We start from the raw sequence: 20,266 nt of genomic DNA, 5'->3' as shown, positions 1-20,266 counted from the left end.
GTGTGACTTCTTCACAGAGTTTACACATATTGCACAAATTTCCACAGGACACCATTTCCGCTCAGTGCCCTTCCAATCACATGTTAACTTCTGTCCTTATCATTCCATTCCTACACTAATCTATTTTAAGTACCTTAATTATGTTAAACTGTCTTACAAATGCTGGCCAATAAGGTACTGAATATCATTGCAAACAGACAATAAGTTGTTAATTAGTCTACTGACGAAGCCATCCCATCAGCATGTTGTTAGTTGGTGAGCATGGTTAGTTTGATGGCTTCATGGACTGAGTAGGTTATATTTTTTAAGAATGTGTAGGTCTTACCATGGCCCCAGATTTTCCCATCTCCCCAGGCCGACCTGGTTCACCTCGGAGACCCATTGGGCCCTGAAAATTATGACAGAAGGCTTAATACAATAAACCATGAGATGTTAAAATGAAGTAGTTCTCTAGCTGGGCCTTCCAATAGGGACTGAGATAGACAGGATTAAAACTTATGTACATCAGATTGCCAAATTCCAAATAAGAAGGAAGAATCAAACAATAAATTTATGTATAAATGTACATAAGAAAGGAAAGTTAGGTCTTCATACTCGATATGCATACAGTGGAACCCTAATTTAATGTTCCTTGATTTAAGAATTTCCCTCACTATTGTGCAATTTCAACAATCCAAAGTCAATAATCTCAGAGTTAAATTTTCTCCATTTAAGACTTTCCTCAGATTAGTATTCATATCCACTGTTCTCCAGAGACACTTTAAATGGAGGTTCCACTATATTTTGTAATATAACCTGTTACATAGCAGCTCTGAAGAATGAAAGCAGTGCAACTTCTGAAGAGGAACATATACTCAAACAAATCACTGCACATATTTTCTCATACACAACTGAACTTCACTGCATCAATTTGGAAGCAAACATGATTGCTGCTTGAAGCATTGCTGTTGGTTACTGTATACCAAACACTGAAATCTGTCCGGCCAGAAAGCCAGTCTCAACAAAACTGAAATTTTGCATTTGGGTCATTAGAATGCATATGATTATCTTCCTTAAGATGCCACCTATGGAGTTTCATTTAAGGACATGGTCTCCATAAATACTGAAATGTAACCAAAACTTTCAAGTTCATTTTCCAGAAAAGTTCCATTTTGTTTTCGGGGCCCATTTGAAAGACCGTATTTTTTTACGGCTAGAATGTTCATACTCAGAACAATGACTTATGACAAAAACGCTTTCAATACTGAATATGAATAAAATTTGTCCAACCATTCAAGTTGCTAATGAGGTGATTGCCCATGTATACATACAAACAGACACACAACATTCCAAAAGTCACTTTTGGACTCAGGGTGGGGGGGACACATAAATCTATCAAAATTTTGCATTACTTTTTTTGCAATCATGGTATTTTATCATATACAGGATAAGTCTTAATTATACGTGGGGCAATCCAAAAGTTTCCAACATTTGAATTTTGCGTGTGAATGGTNGCAAGCTTTTGGTGAAAACAGTTTAGGCCAGACACAAACTTACAACTGGTATAAGCGTTTTAAAAATGTTCGAACATGGACTGATAATGATGATCGTTCAGGAAGGCCGTCAACGGACAAAACACCAGAAAATGTAATGAAAGTTAGGGATCTGATTCTGCAAGATCGTAGATTGACCATCCAAGACCTCTGTAACACCTTGGGACTAAGTTATGGTACATGTCGACGAATTTTGTCAGAGGAACTGTACATGAGGAGGATTGCGGCGAAGTTTGTGCCATTACTGCTGCAAAATGAACAGAAGCAGCATCGCTTGGAAGTCTGCAGGAAACTTCAGCAACAGCTTCAAGAGGATCCAAACTTTCTTTCGAAGGTTGTCGCTGGTGACGAAAGCAAGCAGCAATCGTCGCAATGGAAGAGCCCTTCTTCACCTCGGCCAAAAAAAACTCGACAAGTCAAGAGCAACATTAAGTCCATGTTGATCTGTTTTTTTTTTATATTGACAGGATTGTTCATAAGCAGTTCATCCCTCCTGATGAGACAGTCAATAAAGAGTTCTATCGCGAGGTTCTAAGGTGTTTGACGGAGAACATGAGGAGAAAACGTCCACAGAAGTGGCACACGAACGACCGTATACAGCTTACATTGTGCAGGAATTTTTGGCTAAAAACAAGATGGCAGTTCTTAACCCACCGTACTCGCCAGACTTAGCTCCATGTGACTTCTTTCTCTTCCCCAAGATGAAAATCAAGTTGAAGGGGCGAAGATTTGATACAGTTGAGGAAATTCAAGTGGAAACGCAGACAGTACTAAACACCCTAAGAAAGAAAGACTTCCAGGATACATTTGAAAAGTGGCAGAAACGCTGGGATCGGTGTATGCGCTGCCAAGGGGACTACTTTGAAGGTGATGGTGCAGAATAAGATCTAGGTAAGATGTAATAGTTTTTATTAATATATTTCGGGAACTTTTGGATTGCACCCCACATATCTTAAATATGGGGTGATTTTTAATTGCATACTTCTAATATAATTATGTTCTATACTTACAGGCAAGCAGAAATGTTTGTATAAATAATGGTTGAACTGCTTTCTTAGTGAGATATAGCAACATTATGTGAAAACTGCAAGGCACCAATGCAAAACATACAAAGTAATCACTCAGTCCACAGGCTCATACGAGGTCACTACCGCTGATGTTCTGGTGTTGTAGTGTTCACTACACTAGACACATTACGTGTTAAAGAATGGTGCAGAATGTGAGGTACTCCTTTGATGAACTGAAAGATATGACATTACTGTCAGAGAAGTACAGTACAGCCGCTGCACGTCCATATTCTAGACAGCATTTGCAATGATGGCATTCAAATTGTAGGACATTCATTTTTCTGGATATCATCTGTGAGAAACAGTCTGTATGCTGCCTGATATGACACATGATGATAAGACCATGAGTTTGCAGCACTGCCAATGTGGAAGTTGTTCTACATGTCACAGAACAATCCCCAAATAGTAGTACTAGGCAGCCATTTTGTCATTATGTTTCCCTGCAAGTGGTGGAGTGTGTGTGGCATTATCAGCTGTTGTGTCCATTTCACATACAGCATGTTCAAGCTCTTCCATCACTACTAAATTATGATAGAAAAAGCAGTATTGTGAATGGCCACTGCTTCAGGATGCAGCGTTTAAACCTGATGACTGATGAATGATGACTCACATATAATAGGATTCTAAATATCTGTTATCACCACACATGGGCTGATAAAGAGCACAATTTTTTTAAGAAATATGATTCTGACAGCAGTTTGCAAAAACATGTTTAGGAGGGAATAATTAGTGAAGTCCTCCTAGGTTCTCATGACCTACTGCACTCAGTAACAAGGGCCTTCTATTCACACTTTTTATCTTGAATAATTACTGCAACTGGTGGATATGTACCTCTGGAAACATGGCAAACAATGAGGGTACTGTGCGCTAGGGCTTCTGCTCATCATACTCACAATGTCATGCACAAGGCAGATGGATAGAACAAAATTAACCAGGTGTGGCCTCCATAACCATAATCACTCCTGCTGACTTCTACTTGTGGGGCCATCTGAAGGGTATTATTTAAACCCAACAATGTAACATACTTGACAACCTGTGGAATGCCAATGAAGTGGCTGAGATAACAATATGCAATATGCCTGACATCTTTCAGCAAATCAGGAATTCTTGGCATAACAGGGTTCAGTTATGCACTGGCTATAATGGTGGACAATTTCAACATCTTTTGTAAACCATTAGTCCTTTCTGGTCATCCCATTAAGAAAAATTTAAGCAGCCAGGTTGTCTGGGGTTTTTAAATGCCTGCCAAGCTACTAAGTGAATTGGTTTGCTGGAAAAGTTGGTGCACCAATGGCATAAATTTAAAAAGCCAAATGTGTACTTACATTTTCGATTGTCCAATTCTTGGGCCAACTCAGCACTGCTATAATATCTGTCAGTGAAATGGCGATAGTCTTCACACACTGACTTAGTCATAATCTGTCCATCAAGGAAAGAACTATTCTTCAAATGAATGGTTTTTCAGAATATGGTAAGTTACATGTGTCACCTGTAAGTTTTCTGTAATTTTGTACTATACTCTGAATGTAAAAGAGTCACTTTGAACTAATGCAAATAATCTGATGCCCCACTTCATTTGTTTTTTGTTTTTTTTTTGTTGTTTTTTTGGATTATAAGTTTTGAAATTATTTTGCATTTCAAACAAACTGTTGATTCATCTATCACAATGATTTTACGTGGCACAAAATTTTCCTTAAATTGTTTCTTTATATGTTTTATCACCCCATGTATTTTCCTGTCTTTGATGGTTTTATTTTGTGGCATCATTGCCCATCATAGTCAATGCTGAGTTCTTCACTTAACATACAAGGTGGTTCAAATATGACCGGGACTGATTTTTTTTAACCAAAATTGCCAAACACTTACTTGCACATGTCAGTCTTCAACGTACTCCCATCTGGAGTCAACACATTTTTTCCAACGTTCTGGAAGCATCCTGATGCCCTTTTCAAAAAAGTTTTGTGGTTGGCAGCGTATCTACTCCCGAACATTCTGGACGACGGCATCGTTGTCCACAAACCGCATGCCTTGCAAGTCTGATTTGAGCCTTTCGAACAGGTAGAAATCACCTGGTGCCAAATCGGGACTGTACGGTGGATGTGTCAGAAGGTTCCATTTCAATTTCCAGAGGGTTTCCATTGTTGTTTTGGCCGTATGGGGGCGTGCACTGTCTTGAAGGAAGGCTACCCGCTTTCCACCTCTCTTCCGCTTGGATCGGATTTCATGTCCGTTGCCAGGAGGTCTGAGTAATAAGCTGAATTGACTGTTCTCGCATCTGTCAGAAAGTCTACATGGATAACCCCCTGCCAGTCCCAGAAGAACGTTGCCATCACTTTTCCTGCCGAACGGCTCCTCCGCGCTCTCTTGGGTTTGGGAGAAGTGGTATGCCGCCACTCGCGTGATGATTGCTGGGACTCGGGAATGAAGTAATGCACCCACGTTTCATCGGTGGTCACTGTAGACTTCAAAAATGCATCACCTTCATCTTCAAACTGCTGTAGGAGATGACTGGCAACTTGCATGTGCACCATTTTGTTTATGTCCATCAAAGTGCGTGGTACCCATCGTGCATTCACCTTGCGATAGTGCAGGTGGTATTTCATGATGTCTTCTACACTACCAACACTGCTGGACAACATTGCTCCAAGTTCCTTGATAGCGATGCACCTATTCTCACGAATAAGTGCGTCTGCACGATCAATGTTTGGCTTGGTGACGGATGTTCGCGGCCGACAATCATGCGGTTCATTCTCCACGCGCTCTCTGCCCTCTCTGAAGCACTTACACCGCTCAAATACATGGGTCCGTGAGAGACACTCTTCCTCATACTGTAACGTGTTGTTTGAATCTGTGGTAAATTTCAGTGGACGGGACGTTTTCTCCGAGGAATTTGATCACAATGCGTTGTTCCATGCTCCGCGGTACCTTCTGTTCACTCATCACTCTAGCAACTTCCAGACAAGACTGAACAGGTTCTAACCCTAAGAGGAGGGAGGGTGGAGGTTGTGGCTTCACTCTCTCAAGGTTGTACAGCTGCTGCGCAATGCGGCTTGTTTACAAAAAAAATTCAGTCCCGGTCATATTTGAGCCACCTAGTATCACTACTAGATTCTACATCCGCATCACACAAGGGATTATATCTTGTTCCTTCAATCCAGAGGACCGTGGTTCGGTTGAATATAAAAGCATGCTACTAACACATGACACACCATAATATATAAATGGCATTCATTCCTCAAGAAGTTAAAATTATGACTTCCAGATGGCAGAAGGAAGCAGATAAAACATTCATGCATGTGTTGTTATAGTCTACAGTGCCAAGTAGTGACACATGATCGAAATATGACCACAGAAACATGAAAGAAACTTTGTCGATAGTATACTAACATTTGCCCATGGAAGCACCATGTCAATTATATATCAACATTTGACCAGAAAGGGTTTGTAACTAGCCAGACACTGTTCTGCATGTGGCTAATAAATGCTTTATCCAAAACTACATTATTTGTCTACTTTTCACTCTTCATGCTACATGCTGCCATATCTTGCTAACAAAGCAGTTTCGACTATATATTTATATGACTGTTTCAGTTGCTTATAAGTGTAGAACATGTTGCTAATATTAAAAGTATGCAAATAAGATTCACACTGTATACAGCACTATGTATATGAGAATGTAAGAAATATGAGAACTATTTATTTACATACCTTATATTAATTATTAATTGACGAATATCAGTGGGTGGGGGACATCTAGAAATTGGAACTTCAGCAAACAACAACAACAACAACAGTATGCAGATGAATGTTTCTCATAATTTTGTGTTGTGTTTAAGTTAAAACAGTCATTAGTATTTAGTTTTTATTATTTATTTATTTATTTTTGTTTCATTGAGTGTTCTAGTGGCACAATGGTTTCTTTATCAAGAACATAAGAAAAGAAACTTGCCCAGCACTTCCAGCATGCTGGCTGGAAGAATGAAACTTCATGAGAGGAAAAAGTAACTGCTGATGGGACTTGTGTCTTCCAGTATGGCCCAAAGAGAAAATGCCATCGTTTTCAGTAAAGAAGTCTGTAGTCTCAAAGATCAAAAACAGCATGAATGTGAAATTCAAATCTCAGTACCTTGCTGCTTCTTATTTTTCATATCGAAGAAATTATGAATTCAGTACTTCAGAATAAGTCAGCATATCCATTTACTCACACCTTTTAGCTTAGTATATTTATGTCAGTGCATCAGTGGAAAGAGACCAAATCGTTGGCAAGAGAAAAGAATTTTTTGCAGCATGACGTTACAACTTTCCATTCACCACCTCTCATAACGATTCTTGTACCAATAAACAAACAACAGTGATGTAACTTCATGATTGCCTGATTTGATACTATGTGACTCTTCCATGTCCCAAAATTGAAATTTGCCTTCAAATGGTTTCACTTTGAATCACTTAATGTTCAGGACAATTTTATAGAGAAGGATTTTCGAAAAATGATTTACAACAGACACTTTGGAATCTGAAGACAACTAAATTCATTCAACCTTAGAAATGGTTTTTCAGTCAAGCCAAATTATTTATCAGTCATAGCTTACAGGTCATTCTTATGCAAAATTTGCAACAAACAACATGTGGAATTTCTTTTTACATTTGCTTGACAGCAAAAATTAATGAATCACCATTGACAGTGAGCTAAGGTTTAGTGATATATCTTAAGAATATATACATATTTTTTTATAAACAGTTTCTTCCATTAAAATTTACAAATGTCGTAATATTTTCAAATTTTGAGGCTATACCAGTAGCCTATAGCTATTTAGATTGTAATCTGGGTTGTGACACCATGCAGTCTTGCAGACAGATATCAATGTTATGGAAAAATATACTTCCTCCCTCTCTGGGTTTGGTGTATGTAGGTTGAGGAACTGGCTCTGTTATATAGGCATGTTGCAATGGTGGTGGTCACTGAAACACAAGGAATGTAAGGAAATGGAGCCTGTTATAGATCTTGCCCAATGGAATTGGTGGATAGGAAAGCAGCCCTTTCAAAGGGCACATTAAATCTTTCATCACAGATGAAATGGAATTGTAAGGAGAGCAGGACTTTTCAGAACACCTGTAAGTTATCCTCCAAGGGAGGGAACTGAAACCTAGAACTTATAGCTATCTAAAATATAAAATAGCAGAAATTATGCATAATGATGCATCATTATGTTTTGTAATACTGACAGCCCTGTTGCAGAGAAAGAACCAGTTACAGAAGAATAGGCACCATGAGATCTTTCTGGATCTTCTTGTTTTCAAATGATTATGTCTTAAATAGGAAAATTACAATTTCTTTACATATTTAAAGTCATGCCAAAGGAGTGCTCATATTACATACTCTCTGAATTCCAATACACTCAATTCTAAGCTGTTTGGGTATTTGAAAAATTCTTGCCTTGGCTTAGAACAATGCATTTGATAAGTATTTTATACATGGCAGCACTAATATATGTATATGAATTTATAGCTAATCATGTGACTGTCAAATTGCACTAATTTTTATTATTCATTTGTTTATGTTTCAAAATGTGTTAATAAATATATTTTAGAACATGTTATGCGTAATTCGTAGACTGCTTTAAGACGCTTGCTACATACGTAGTGTACAGGATGGCAGTAAATGGGTAATGAACTGCAGTTCCATGCTGCCATTTCTTTCTTATATAGTGCAATTACCTGAGACCTAATTACAAATTATTGAGCTGGTCACGTGGAGGAGGCAGATGCACCTCCCATCAAGTTAGGAAGTGAAGGCACGGGATGTTAGTACTAGAACCAACAATCCTACAGCTAAAATTTACCCAAATTACAGAAGACAGTTCTTCTTTCTGTGTTCTTATCTGGAAGCAGAGGAAACCTGAAACTTGAAATACTGATCCCATGCTCAAAGTGTATGGGGAATTAGGGAGGAGAATGTTCAAGCCTAGCTCCAATTTCTCTTCTGGGGGAACTCACCATTTTGGCCAAGTTCTTTTGGCTCTGTCTTATAAGAACTTCAATGGGTAAATGTAATATTTTTGCAGGGGTACTAGAAATACATGTGTAACAATGGAGAATATTTCCAGCTTTTTGGATCTGCTAGAAGTCTGGAATTCTGTGGCTTGACTTCATGGATTGTGTGTTGAACTGTTATGCTAAAGTGGCTCAACATCTTTCCAATAAACACACTGTATTACATGATGCTAATAGAAACCCATCTCATTTGAGACTTACTGGTAATCCCATTGGCCCTGGGTCACCTTTTGCTCCCTTTTCTCCCTGAAATGAAAGAATACCCATTTAACTAGCCATAGATATATCTGGTTGTGATTAAATGAAAACTGTGAGCATGATACAAACTGCTGCTGTTCCAACACAAAGGTTTTTGCTTACAGGTTCGCCTTTGGTTCCATCCATGCCTCTGTCACCTTTAATTCCTGGGGGACCTTGCAAACCAGATGTTCCCGGTGGTCCTGGTGGTCCAGGAGGACCAACTACCTGTAAAAAAATTTAAGTCATAACATTTCACAAGCCAAATATATGAGAGAGTTCAATAACTATCAGATTGCTTGGGTGGTATGTCTTAATAGAATTCTAACCTAAAAAACTATAAATAACAAAAACTGCACTTATTCCAGCCATATTCAACAGAGGAGTCACTTTCGTGTGTTCATTGGCTGTAAACATTAAATGCACTTGCATGACTACTCAAAGAAAATTTCCAGCANACACCCTCCCGAAGTTTGGTCCATTCCTCCTGGGACACCCTGTATATATAGATACACACAAACAAACAAGACAAACTCCATGATTTTAGTCCTACTCAGAAAAAATGTGGTAGCAGCGGGAATCGAAACCAGACCTCTGGACCTATAGCCAGGAACTCTGACCACTGAGGCGGTTTTTATATACACACACACACACACACATATATGATTTTCTGTTTAAATATTGATATTACATTCAGTTTAATTATGAATAATTACTTACAAATTCACCTCCACTTCCTTCAAACGTTCCATCTCCCTGAAAAGATGAGCATCGTTTAATTGACATATATGGTCCTTAGCAAAGGATTTGCATATCTTCTGCCATAATTAATGACTTCTGATACTTGGAGGGTTTATTAGAAGAGTTTAAGATAATAAGATAAAACTGTGCTAAATTCTACAATTATAGAATGTAGAACTTGTCAGAATGAAATAAACATGGAACACTGACATATGCATCCTTCACTGGACACTTTATCTCTGATCTCCAGCTGGAGAAAGGCTACTACATTTATTAGTTGTAAGAATTAAGTAAAAGTAAAAGTGTCTCTGTACCAGGCCGTGGAAGCCCATAATGTTGTGAGATGTTGAGGCTCCCGCATTTTCTAGACAATCGGCTCACAGATGGCAGTGACGTCAGACTTATGCACCTGCTGCCCTTTACCCCCAGGAATATTCCTTTTCCTCATTTCTGTTAGAGGCTGAGTCAACCCCAGGGCCATAGAGTGGCTGGAATGATTAGGTAAATTGAAAAAATCCACTCCATTGGGATTCAATCCCACGAAGTTAAGTAACAACTTTAATTCATTTAGATTGTGAACTTTAGGTTACATTGTGAATAAATTGTTAGATATCAGTGCAAAGTTAATCTCTGCATATAAATCATGTTATTCTTGTACTTCCAGCTCTGAGCTCTTATCAATTTTTTTCGCTTAGTGGGGGGTGAAGTCCAACTGAGTCCACTAAGCACAGCAGCCACTGATTGGCCTATTGTACCTGCATCCGGGTGATTATGATGATGGAGAATTTGGTGGAATGAAGATTAGCAGGGGAAACTGAAATACTCGGAGAAAACCCGGCCCAGTGCCACTTTGTCCACCACAAATCCCACTTGACCAGACCCATGGTCGAACCCAGACGCTGCGGTGGGAAGCCACCAACTAACCACTTGAGCTATGGCGTGGCCCTAGTTCTTATCAAAGTTATTATGTTACCACATTTGTTCTTTTGCTACATGATTTTTAAAACAAAATATCAATATTAAACCAAGTAGATCTTACAGGGTTCTGATGATTGTGTAAAAAAAACTCAGGATTACTGGGTTTCTGGACTTGAATCATCTGGTATTCTGAAGAACACAAAAAAAAAAATAAAAAAGAACACAGTGTTTTGGAAACTGAATTCATTTTTATTGTCAGGTGTCTCCCACCCACTCATCAGAGGATAGACACAGGTCCAGTTTTCAAAACATTTCCTTCTTTTGTTCTTTAGAATACCAGATAATGGAAACATCCAAAAACCCCGTAATCTCGAGAATATTAAAGCACTCCATACATTTGGTGGGACATTCACGTTCATATGCAAGATTAATTAATATACAACAATGAAATATTTAATGGTTAAGAGCTTATCTTATAAGAAACATACATGCAGAATAACATGTTAGTTGAAAAAGTGACTGAAGAAAAATGTGAAATGATCTAGATTTAAGAGAATCTTCTTTCCAGATTAACACACATTTTATTGTATTTCTTTGCCTGTGAATGGATGTTTACTCTATATGTGTAATTTGTGATCTATTCCTGTATACTGTCATACAAAATTTATTCTAATAAATAATAGTCATTCCCACAACTTCCTTCAGTCATATGACCATCATCAGGTGAGATTTATGCATATAATTACTCAAAACTGTTTAAAATTGTAAAAATAAAAGAAATTAGTAAAAATTATTATTTTAATCTATATTTGATGTCAGATCTGTTTTCTGACAGTATTTAAACTAAAATATAAAAAAGAATTACTTGTTAATGTGTAGAAGCGTGTAAAATCAGTTCTTAGAAATACACAACATTTCATATTATAAATTACCTTTTAAGATTTTTCTAAGCATTACTTGTATACGATATTGTAACATGTATTAGTGTCTAGTAGAAGGGGACTTGATTGGTGAGTCAATTTACTGGATATTCACCAGTCATAACTACAAATAATTTATACCACTTTCAAGATTACTGTAATTATAACACACAAATAAATTCTTCTCTATCTGTTCACACTAGTTGTTGCTAGGTAACAGATCTTGCTTTGGTATCACAGGAACAACTCAAACATCTCGAATAGCTGCACTGGAGACACTCCTTGGACTCCCCTCACTGCATATACAGTTGGAGGCAGAGGCCAGGGCAGGAATCTACCGTCTCCAGTGCAGCCATCAATGGAAACCTAAATCCAATAGTTTTGGACATGCATACATAACTCAGGACATGAAAAAAGAACCCATATTACAAATTGGGTCTGACAAAATGATACTGAGACATGTATATGAAAAACCCTTCACAGTCAGATTTCCTGACAGGAGTGAATGGGAAGACGGGTTTCAGCCCGATAGACAAGGGGAACTGATCTGGTATACAGATGGTTCCAAGATAAATAAGGGAGGAGCTGGTGTGTACTGCTATGGCATGAGGCAGAAACTTAGTTTCAGCCTTGGGCAGTACACGACAGTATTCCAGGCAGAAGTATATGCCATTAAGGCATGTATTGTGGAGAATTTAGATAGGAACTACAGAAATACGAACATCTACATTCTATCTGACAGCCAAGCTGCAGTTAAAGCGCTTGACAAACACCAGATCAACTCAAAATTGGTCTGGGATTGCCACAGAACTGGTCAAACATAACAGGGTACAACTGATATGGGCGCGGGGCATGAGGGTATTGCTGAAAATGAAATAGCAGACCAATTGGCCAAGACTGGAGATGAACATCCATTCGTAGGACCTAAACAAGCCTGTGGCATCTCTATATGAGGTGCCAGAAAGGCAATCAGGGACTGGACAAACATGCAATACAAGAAATAATGGGGATCCTCAACTGGACTCAGGCAAGCAAAGGGATTCATACGAGGACCCTCTACTAAAAGAGCGAAGGAACTGTTGAAGTTAAACAGGAACCATCTACAGTGGGTGGTGGGACTTACAGGACGACCCTCTACTAAAGGACACCTCTTCAAACTGGGAGTAAGTAATAGTCCAACTTGTGAGAGGTGTCAAGAAGAAAATGAAACAGCCACACATATCCTGTGCGATTGTGAGGAATTAGCTTATTTAAGATTACATCACTTGGGTCAATATTTTATGAAACCATGTGACTATTTCGACATCCCCACCTCCATACAGGTATGGTTATTCTGAGAATCTCACTATATAGCCGTGGCAAAGGCCACAAAGAAAACACAGTTCTATTTTAAGAACCAATGTGCAACCTAGCCACTGGTCAGAGAGAACTCAGTTCCTATTGTTGCTTGGCACAGAGCACATAGAAAACACAGTTTCCCTTATATTGCTGCATGTTGGGAAGTGTTTACTGAGCTACTGCATGTTAATGCTTTAATCAAATCTGTTACAATTACTAATATACTGTTATCATGTTAACACCAATTGTACATAGGGGAGACCCTTGTATGAAAACTCACATATATATATAGTACTAACATATAACAGGATGCATTCCTTAATGATTATAAAGAATGCCCATCTTCAGTATTCAGTATTGAGGGGGTGGGCTTCCCCATGCACTTAGACCAGTTATTGGTCCATTGTGCGTCCCCCCTTTAATTTCTACTGTCTCCATACCCTACCAGTACTGGTGCTTACTATCAGCCCCTTTCTGCCAGCGAGGTTCCAACCTTCTACTGGCAGTGGTATCTAATAATTAGTCCCTTTCTGTCAGAGAGGTCCCCCTTCCTCTGGCAGTGGTACCTAATACTTCCCCAATCTACCAGAGGCATTGGAAACTACTTTGGGCGGGAAACTTTTTGGCCAAATTTAGCTCAGAGGTCGCCTAGAGACATGAGGTTCTTTTACGTGCCGTAAATCTATGACACGGGACCCACGGCTTAAAGTCCCTCCCAGAGGACTTGTTCCCTGAATTTTTTCGCCCTTAAAAATTCCACGACCTCCGCCAGGTTTCAACCCGCGTACCTTGAGTCATGAGGTGGGAACGTTACCCCTAGACTATGGAGGCCGCTAATGCCCATCTTACTTATCTTATGCTAATACAACAGCAACTTAGTCAATTGAACGGCTGTAAGCTTGACTGCTGCCAAATCTAAGCCTCTTATATTTTCTATGCCTCAACCTGTCTTGCCTTTTGCTATGAACTGACTTATTCTTTTGGTTCGCCCTTGCTATATAGCCTCATCATGGACTGCAAAGATAACGTCACATCCAAGAATTCCTTCATTCTTGAGCGATGCGTTAAGCTGGTTCTTGCCCAGCAATGGCCTGGGTATTTTTGATGTGGAAGCATGTTTTGGTTGCTGTGGAAACATGTTTACTGTCCATTGCCTAAAAACGGATTACTTTTCTGGGCCTGCCATTCCTGCTTTCAGCTGTCATGTCACAATATTTTCATTTTTATATACTTCCAATATGAATCTGATTTGAATAAAAAATTAAAACGACTTTAACTACATTATACTATTCTTACAGTTTTAATAAATGCTGTATAATTTTACGTGTAATTTCAACTGATTATGGTCATATGACTGAAAAAAGTTGTTAAATGACTATACATTGAGCAAATAAAGCTTGTGTGATAGTATGCAGTGAACATTTTAATTTTTACACAAATAAAATGTAACATTACAAAACAGTAAATTGTCTTTTTCTACTCCTTGAAGGGTGGCTAAATACAACACCAGTGAGGAAACTCTGAGAAAAAGTAGTATTAGAACTGTCAACGCATTGCTTATAAGTTATGTATTTCATAAGTAATAATTAGTATATAAACTGAGATATCTGACTACTCAATAGTTGCTAACTTTTGGATGTCACCACAATATAACCATACAATCCTGCTTTGTCTTTAAAATAATTTTACATACATCTACTTGTTTCAAAATTGTCTGTTATGAACATTTATCAAGTAGTTCTTACAGAACTGGTTGTATCTTTAACATATGATTAGTTCAATAATTATATCATGTCCTTTAAATATATTTTATTAATCCTCTAGGCAAACTTTATACCTGTTTCTCTTCAGGAGTGCTTCCTCGTAGTAGAAAGTAACATAAACATTAGATATTAGCACTATAAATTATGACATACATATATATTTTATTACCTGTCGTCTTCTGAGTTTTTTGTATTTCTGCGGACCAAAGCACGTGCCAGGAAAAGAAAAAAGAAATGCGGTTTAAAGCAGACTGTTCTTAAAAATTCCCAGTTTCATTTCTGCAAGGACAGCTGTTACTTTATTTCATGTAATTTACAAATTCAAAAATTATATCAAAATAAACTTCAAACACTTCTCTTAAATTAATACTTATGAGAAAATAATTAGAGGAACTTGCAGAAATAAAAGGTATGTGCATAAAATGTTCATAGTACACATATTTTGGAAACTGGTATGAATATTTCTTACTGGACACGACTTGTTTCCATTATTACATCTGACAGATGTTTTGAGAGATTAATGTGATATGGACATGTAGAAATGTACTATCAGTTTCCATGATTATTAGGAAAGTGCATAAGCATTCTTTTTTTCCAATTTACTGTCACCACAGAGAATATATTCAATTATTATACTGAGTCACTAATGTCAAATATTAGCACATAGATAGTGTACAGCATACCATCAACAATCATTAAACTTTTATAAATCAAAGAATACAGACAATTATTTTACAATATTTTCAGAAATACATATAGCACAAAAAATCACTATTACAAAATTAACATAAGTTTCTTTTGTTGCTTTAATATGTAATTCAAATTCACATCAGTTACGGATATATATATATATTAATTAATTCTGTAGCTTACCGATTCTCCCTTTTCACCCTTTTCACCTTTTTGTCCAGGATACCCCTAAAACAAGAACAGATATTCCCAGTATAAACAAAGATATAAAAATGTTACATTCCATAATAACATGATTTGAGAGGTTCCTCCAGGGACTTTGACACAGAGGAACTACTCGCATCCCCACATTCCACGTGGTCCTGAGGATCTTTCCTTTCAAGCTGGCTATTTAATGACACTGAAATTTATATGTTGTGCATTTGTAGTAAAGAGATGATAGTACTTCACTGCTGAATACAAATACATATAAATGTACACACTACAAATCCACATCTGTGATGTAGAATTGGAACTTTTGTGTACACATTTTACCTCATAAAATATCTTCATATGGGCTTATGATTGTAGGTTGCAGCTAGATAAGAAAATACTACTTAGTCCATTTTTACTCCAAATATATGAAGAAATAAAATTATTTGTAAAACGTTAAATACAACACACTACTGATGAACTGAGCATTCATTCATTCATTCACTCATGGAGTTGAGACCTTCTTGAGAAGCCACTAATTGTGAAGCTACTCAAGAACTTCCCAGCATTTTGTGGAACCTGAAGGTTCATTACCATGTTCACAAGAGCCCTCCACTGGTTGCCATCCTGAACCAGCTTGATCCAGGCCATAAAATCCCGTCCAATCTCTGTAAGATCCATTTTAATATTGTTCACTCACCTATGTCTTGGTCTTCCTAGCGGTCTCTTTCCTACTGGCTTTCCCACCAATATCCTATACACATACCTCTTCTCCCCACCTTCCCGCTACATGACCTGACCATCTCATCCTTGTTGACTTAATCATTCTAATTGTATCTGGCGAAGAGTACATGTTATGAAGCTTTTTTTATGCAGATTTCTCCAAACTTCCATCACTTCATCTCTCTTCAATCAAAATATTCTCCCCAGCACCCTGTTCTCAAGCACTCTCAGTCTATGTTCCTCCTTTAATGTCAGAGACCAAGTTTCACATCCATACAGAACCATGAATTTAGCTGGTTGTGGAATTTATTTCAGGTTCTTGTACACATGAAAATAGTCATCCTCCTGGAAGAAGTTGAGAGGTGCATGCCACAATGTTTAAGCAGCTAAAGTCCTAATTCAATCATTATAGTCTATATCTTTTAAGACTTCTGACAAATTTTCATGAGATTCCATATACACAGCATCTATTATACTCCCATATATACATTGCATTTAATAACATTTCTTTCACAGGCAACAGTTCTTAATATTGTAAGTGAAATACAACATGTATCTTTTGAGTCGCTTGACAGGCTCTGATGAAATCTGATATACAAGAATTATGATGAACCCATACACAAACCTTCTGAACCCTCTGGAAGTTTGCTGACAGTTAATACATTCCATTTTTATTGCATGGGTAATATCACATCTGAGTCAAATGCATTTGAATACCCAGACAACAGACCGAAGTCATACACAGACTTAATGAAAAACATTTTTCAGTGGCCTTAAAAGGGATATCTGTCCATTCTTCTTGTTAATATATTGTATTAGGAATGGTGCTGATAGAAAGAACTGTGTGCCTGACTAAATATTTTTGTGTTGAAAGAGCACACTAGGAAGTCCAAGACATAGGTTGGTGGGCAACATTAAAATGAATCTTAGAGAAACTCAAGGCGTAGGTGGGTGGACAATATCAGAATGGATCTTAGAGAGATAGAATGGGACGGTATGGATTGGATAGATCTGGCTCAGGGTAGGGACAAGTAGAGGGCTCTTGTGAACACGGTAATGAACCTTTGGGTTCCATAAAATGCTAGAAAATTCTTGAGTAGCTGCAGAATTGGCGGCTCCTCCAGAAGGGCTCAGCTCCATGAATAAGTAAGTAAGAGAAATTGGATGGGATGATATGGGTGGATTGATCTGGCTCAGGACAGGGACCAGTGGAGGGCTTTTATGAGCATGGTAATGAACTTTCAGGTTCCAAAAATGCTGGGAAGTTCTTGAGTAGCTGCACAATTGGTGGCTTCTCAATAAGGGCTCAGCTCCATGAGTGAGTGAGTTACCTATTAGTAGCAATAACTAAATAAATTATAAGGCATAGAGAACAGCCAGTTGATACTGATAATAAACTGAAAATATTAATATACAAGATTCCTATCCATAAAAGACTTTCATTCTAGAGAATGATATTCTGTATTAGAAGAAATATATATACTTACTTACTTACTTACTTACTTATGGAGCTGAGCCCTTCTTGAGAAGTCAAATCTGCAGCTAATGAAGAATTTCCCAGCATTTTATGCAACCAAAAGGTTCATTACCGTATTCACAAGAGCCCTCCACTGGTCCCTATCCTGAGCTAGATCAATGCAATCCATCCCATCCTATCTCTCTAAGATCCATTTTAATATTGTCCACCCACCTACACCTTGGTCTTCCCAGTGGATTGGAATATATATATTGTAACGTGTCGGGAATCCAGAAGAGTCACTTCTATGGAAACGCTAGAACAGACCGTTGCATAGGAAACAACAATCACTCTATTGTAGTTCTAACAGGAGTCTCCATGGTTATAACAAAGGGTTCGTTCCATAGCAGCGACTGAGGTTATAAAACGGAGTTGAATGCATTCGCACAGTGAGTCTGCTATAAACCGCCAGAGAAGACAGTCGAGTATCGGCCGAGACATTGTGTACGCAGTATTTGTAACACTGCAAGTGGTAAGGATTGTAAAGTGTGTAAGGTGAGTGAGCGCAATAAATTCGCTATATCAAATACCACGGCATAAACTTATTTGTAGTGTGACACACACAAAACACGCTACAATACATACATACATATATATATATATAGTGTGACATGTTGAGCTATGGATGAGGCCCCTCCCCCCTGCCAGTCGTGATGCGCCGAGCGAAGCCGAAGTTAGCCGAGTCCCCGCAACCTGGTAGCTATGCAACGCGAGTCAACAGCGATGACGTCACCAAGGGTACCGCGGGTTGCTAGGCAGCGCGGGTAAACAGTTGTTGTGAGAGACGACGGTAGTAACAGCGGTACACAGCGTTGCTGGCACAATGGCACCAGACATAGTGGTGCCTATTACGTGGCCGTTTTCTGTATTGTCCGATCGAGGCTACATAAGGAGCAGCGAAGGCTATTCACAGCCAGTCCTCGAGCTACCTCCGAGAGTTCCAAGCAAGCCTACGAGGCAGTGTGTTATCAACGAGTTCTCAGTTCGCAAGTTACAAGCTACAGACGCGTGTGTGATAACCAGCGATAACCAGTGATAACCAGTTATATTGGGAATGTGTGCTACAGTGATACATAGCTCCCCTACTGTAAACGTGTAGACCACTGAAGACAGAGTGAACTGATTTGCGCATAGGGTTATAAAATGTGAAACCCCGCAACAGTGGTAACAGATTATTGCGATTAGGGTTATAAAGTGTGAAACCCCGCAACTGTGTAATAATTAATTGTAACCAGTACTTGTAGGTTGTTAAATAAACCAATTAACCATCTCTATGGCGTCATCAGTAACGAAACACGTTACAATATATATATATATATAAATTAGAATTAAAGTATTTAGAAGAAATAGTAAAGTTTAGAGGTTCATTATGACAAAGAGTAATGTGGTTCATGCATAATTAGGTTATAACATCACCGGTATTAAGAAAAAACCTATGGGAATTACATCATTAATTAATCAAATGTCAGAAGACATACATGGGTAGTTGATTCCACACATTGCATTAATAAAGCAATTTCGCACAGAGAATAATAATATTGATCATATCAGTGAAGAAGTTCTTACCATTCTTGATGGACAAATAATAAGTGTAGACCCCATTCAATGTAGGGCTTCCAAAAAGATACATACTCCTCTTTATTTCCTGATAGGGTCTACTATCAAGGTGTCTAACACAGTCACTTGTATAGTTGTTAATTAGTTACTAAGTGTCCTAGAAATTAATAGGAGACATGCTTGAATATGGATCGAATTTATGGCAATATAAGAGTATCTTATGCTATTCAATGAGATGTGTATTCAAGTAGTTACACAGGCATATTGCTGTCATATTACCTACATAAATCTATCAAGTGTCCCGCTTCACTAACCTGTTTGGTTCAGATTACAGTTCTCAACACAGTTTCACTGAACTGGCCTATATGGATATCTTCTAAATGAATGTTTTGACAAGGAAAATCTTTCCAAATCATCATCAACTAAGTCACATTCCATGGTGAATACTAACTATACTTAGCATAACCAGATCAAAATATTATTGATGCTCACAGAACAGACACAATGAAACAAAAACTCCATTCATGCTTCCAGGACTTACACAACTTACATTCATGTAACATGTGACTGAGGAGTAATTTGTTGCTATGGTCTCTCAAAATTTCACACACTAACTATTAAATTATTGCCACAGATGACCGTGTATGCTGCTATTATTCACATATAACATATGAGATTATCTCTGTCGTAACTTACAGGTGGACCGGGCAATCCAGGAGGACCCATGAGCCCTGGAGGTCCAATGTCTCCATAATCTCCTTTCTCTCCTTTGGGTCCGGCCTGGCCCTGATGAAATAAAAAAACCTTTTCAATTTCTAAAACACATACTGTAGAAAAATGAATGCAGTTTTTGGCTGAGTTTCAAATTTATAAACCTTTCTATACTTCACTGCATTCTGAAATTAGTTTCTAAAGCCAGCATCCTTGTGCAGTGAACAGACTTAAAGAATAGAGGTCCTCAGAACAGTGCCTATGAAGACTGTTGTCTTTCGGGATGTAACACCATGTGGCCTGGTAGATT

The 20,266-nt window shown here is 38.2% G+C and overlaps 1 protein-coding gene across 1 annotated transcript in view; it reads right to left on the bottom strand.

Annotated features, from left to right (window-relative positions):
- Positions 1-20,266, bottom strand: part of LOC111865830 (collagen alpha chain CG42342) — a gene marked incomplete at its 3' end in the record, with an annotated part of 284,652 nt that overhangs the window by 22,807 nt on the left and 241,579 nt on the right. Inside the window, 7 exon segments of the mRNA XM_023854166.2 lie at positions 326-388; positions 8,852-8,896; positions 9,011-9,115; positions 9,608-9,643; positions 14,737-14,763; positions 15,441-15,485; positions 19,942-20,031. Coding sequence (XP_023709934.1) covers positions 326-388; positions 8,852-8,896; positions 9,011-9,115; positions 9,608-9,643; positions 14,737-14,763; positions 15,441-15,485; positions 19,942-20,031 — 411 coding nt within the window.

Source organism: Cryptotermes secundus, unplaced genomic scaffold, assembly GCF_002891405.2.
Source record: "Cryptotermes secundus unplaced genomic scaffold, Csec_1.0 scaffold1057, whole genome shotgun sequence".
Taxonomy (NCBI): domain Eukaryota; kingdom Metazoa; phylum Arthropoda; class Insecta; order Blattodea; family Kalotermitidae; genus Cryptotermes; species Cryptotermes secundus.
Note: the sequence above shows the minus strand (reverse complement) of the source record. Positions and strands in the feature narration are given on the sequence as shown.